Source organism: Austrofundulus limnaeus, unplaced genomic scaffold (genome assembly GCF_001266775.1).
Source record: "Austrofundulus limnaeus strain Quisiro unplaced genomic scaffold, Austrofundulus_limnaeus-1.0 Scaffold150, whole genome shotgun sequence".
NCBI lineage: Eukaryota > Metazoa > Chordata > Actinopteri > Cyprinodontiformes > Rivulidae > Austrofundulus > Austrofundulus limnaeus.
In genome coordinates this window covers 1,107,842-1,110,824 of record NW_013952552.1, presented here as the reverse complement: position 1 = coordinate 1,110,824, position 2,983 = coordinate 1,107,842, and the positions used below count along the sequence as shown (strand labels likewise).

The window sequence follows — 2,983 nt, the reverse complement described above, 5'->3', positions numbered from 1 at the left end:
ATATATATAAACTGTATATACTTTGCTTAATTTACTCAACTAGGCTTAGTGGAACCAGTTGACATGACTTTGTTGAGTAAATTAAACATTTCATTTTTAGAAACATCTTTCATGATGAGTTCACACATATTTAATTTTGTAACAAGAAACTACTGGTAGGTGTTACATTTTAAAGTAAAGAAGTAAAAGTATCATTTTCAGCTTTAAAATGTAATGAAATAAAAGTAAAAGTAGCTGTTTAAAAAATAATTGTTAAATCTACAAATTCTTAAAAACTAAAGTACTGTAACGAAGTAAATGTACTTAGTTACTAAAATTCTCTGATAAAAAGTGTTCTAACCTTGTTCATCCTTTATTTGGTAGTGTCGGAGCCTCTCAGCACAGTGCACCGTCCCCAGCCCCTGCCTCCTTCCGCAGGCCACCAGGCCTCCGGTGGTGGTGGGCAGGGAGAGGGGGGCTCACCGTACTGCCTCTCCTCTGGACGCCACACCTTCTCAGGCTACTCTGACACCTTTGTGAGTCCCGGAGGACCGACCAATCCCATGAACCCTGCTGTAGGAAATGGGCTTTCTCCACAGGTGAGATGCAAGGCAGAGCCATTTGGGAAGGCTGCTTCATATGTGATAATAAAACTGTTTGCGGTAACGTCTTATGAGACAAATGGAAAGATTAAACTAGAAGGATTCATGCTGGTATAACATGACAAACAACAATAAAGCAGATGGGCGATCACTTCCTGAAAAGGCGAAAAGTAGGATGACTCTTGTAGGATAAAGGACAAATCACCGTGTGACAAATGTGAAGTGAAAAGGCAATTAAAGTCAATTATCAGGCCATGAAGTCCCAAGGTCTCTGCTTCAAGACACAGGGTGCAGCAGAGTCCAGACCTTAACAGGCAGAAAATGAGATTTCAGCCTGTCACTGTCTGCCCCCTCAGAGTGTGAGGACAGAGAAACACTTCCACAGTTTCTCATAATTACAGTCACACACTCACACATCCTTGTACTTCCATCAAACTGAGGACTTTGTATTGACTTCCATTCATTTTTGTAACTACCTAACCCAAACATTTTCCCTAACACTAACCAGTCCTAGTCTATTTCTAACTCTAACCTGAAACAAAACTTCATTTACTCCACACCACTCAACCTAACTGGTAGAGAGCAGTAAAGCTGCAAACAAAGTGAGGACTGGGACAAGGTCCTCACTTCCCAAATATGACCTCTAATGCAGAGGTTCTCCAACTGGGGTCCCAGGACCCCCTGGGGTCCGCGAGAGGTATCTTGGGGGTCCTCAAAAAATTTCACTAAATTGCTAATTTTGGTTTTTATTTTTAAAAATGCACGGAGAAATATGAACTAATAAAACAAACAAAAACTAAATAAAAATATATATATTTCCATGGCATTTAGGGGTTGAAATGACAGTAAATTATCTTTTAAAACAGCAGGGGGTTTATGAAGGGGTCCCTGGAATTTTTTCACCCTTGTAAGGGGTCCCCAGACACGTAAAAATTTGAGAACCCCTGCTCTAATGGGCTCGACAAATGGGGAGCGACAAAGGACAGCGATTGACGGCGGTCATTGCAATGAGGGTGAAACCCAACACAGGGATATGATAGTGGCAGCGTTGCGCTCCCGGGTCGCTTGTCTTCACGAAATTTGATTGGCTCTTCTACAGCTTCTTGTCACATTTATTGGTGGTTCTCAAGAGAGGAAAAAAATAATGGTGTGCATTACAGACGCGTACTAAACAAATCTTGCCAATGAGGCTGAAAAACACACGCCAAAGTATGATTTTACGAGAAAATAACTTATCGGACAACTTCACCCTGGTGCCAAAAAAATTTCCATACGGCTGCCTTTTTTTTTACTAATCATGTTTTGAAGTGTCATATAAAATTGGAAAGTTTCACACAATAACATTGAAAGTGTTAGCTAACTGCAGTGTAGCATACTCTTCTCTCATTGGTCAGTCAATGAAACCCTCAATGATTGTAATGTCATGCAACAAAAGTTTTCTGAACAACTTTCATATGTCACGTCGCAAGCTTGCATGTGCACCTCTACGTGGACGAGCGCGAAATTTCACATGCACGAGTTTGGGCAAGCGATTGTCGCCTCATCGCACAAGTTCCATAGGAAACGAATGGAGAGGGAGCGATGTCGCCTCCTGTATGTCGAGCTCCTTTGTTGGTTAAAATCATGACAGTCCTCACGCTGAGCCGAAACACACACACACACACACACACACACACAAGGTCTTGTACAGCTATTCTTATGGAGACATTGCATTGACTTCCTTTCATTTCTACAGCCTAACCCTGATCCCTTACCCTAAACCTAACCCCCGACCCACCCCATTTCCCCCATGGGGACTAGGATTAGGTCCCCATAAGTACCAGTTGGTCCCCACAAGTATGCCACAAATGGTCCCCACATGGTAGGGAATACATGCACGCACACACATGCTTTTTCTACCCACCTTTTAACCTCACCACGAACAACTCAATCTCCAATTCTGTGTTTGTTACTAAAAATTAAAAATACATGTTTCATATTTAATCACGACAGTCATCATTAGTCATCCTTTAGGATTTATGTTCATCTGTCTCTATAGAAGCCAAGCCACACGGGTTTTAGAAAACTGAACAGTTTAATTTTGTCTTTTCAAGGTGTGGTTCAGCAACAGGCGAGCGAGGTGGAGGAAACAAGCTGGGGCCAATCAACTGATGGCATTTAATCACCTGATCCCAGGAGGATTCCCCCCCACGGCCATGCCCAGCATCCCACCCTACCAGCTCTCTGACACCACCTACCCACCCTCATCTATAGCGCAAGGTAAGATCGAGTTTACAAACAGTTGTCAGCTGTTAAAGTGTTGCTAAAATGCCAAATGAGTAAATCAATAAATAAATACATGAACAAATAAAATAATAAAACATTTCTCGGGTAAAGAAATAAATATTTTATGTGTCATATTT

General features: G+C 41.7%; 1 protein-coding gene across 1 annotated transcript in view; it reads left to right on the top strand.

Moving 5' to 3' along the window:
- The window catches only part of LOC106523271 (paired box protein Pax-3), a gene marked incomplete at its 5' end in the record, with an annotated part of 18,730 nt that overhangs the window by 5,345 nt on the left and 10,402 nt on the right, over positions 1–2,983 (top strand). The window contains 1 exon segment of the mRNA XM_014016655.1: positions 364–578. Coding sequence (XP_013872109.1) covers positions 364–578 — 215 coding nt within the window.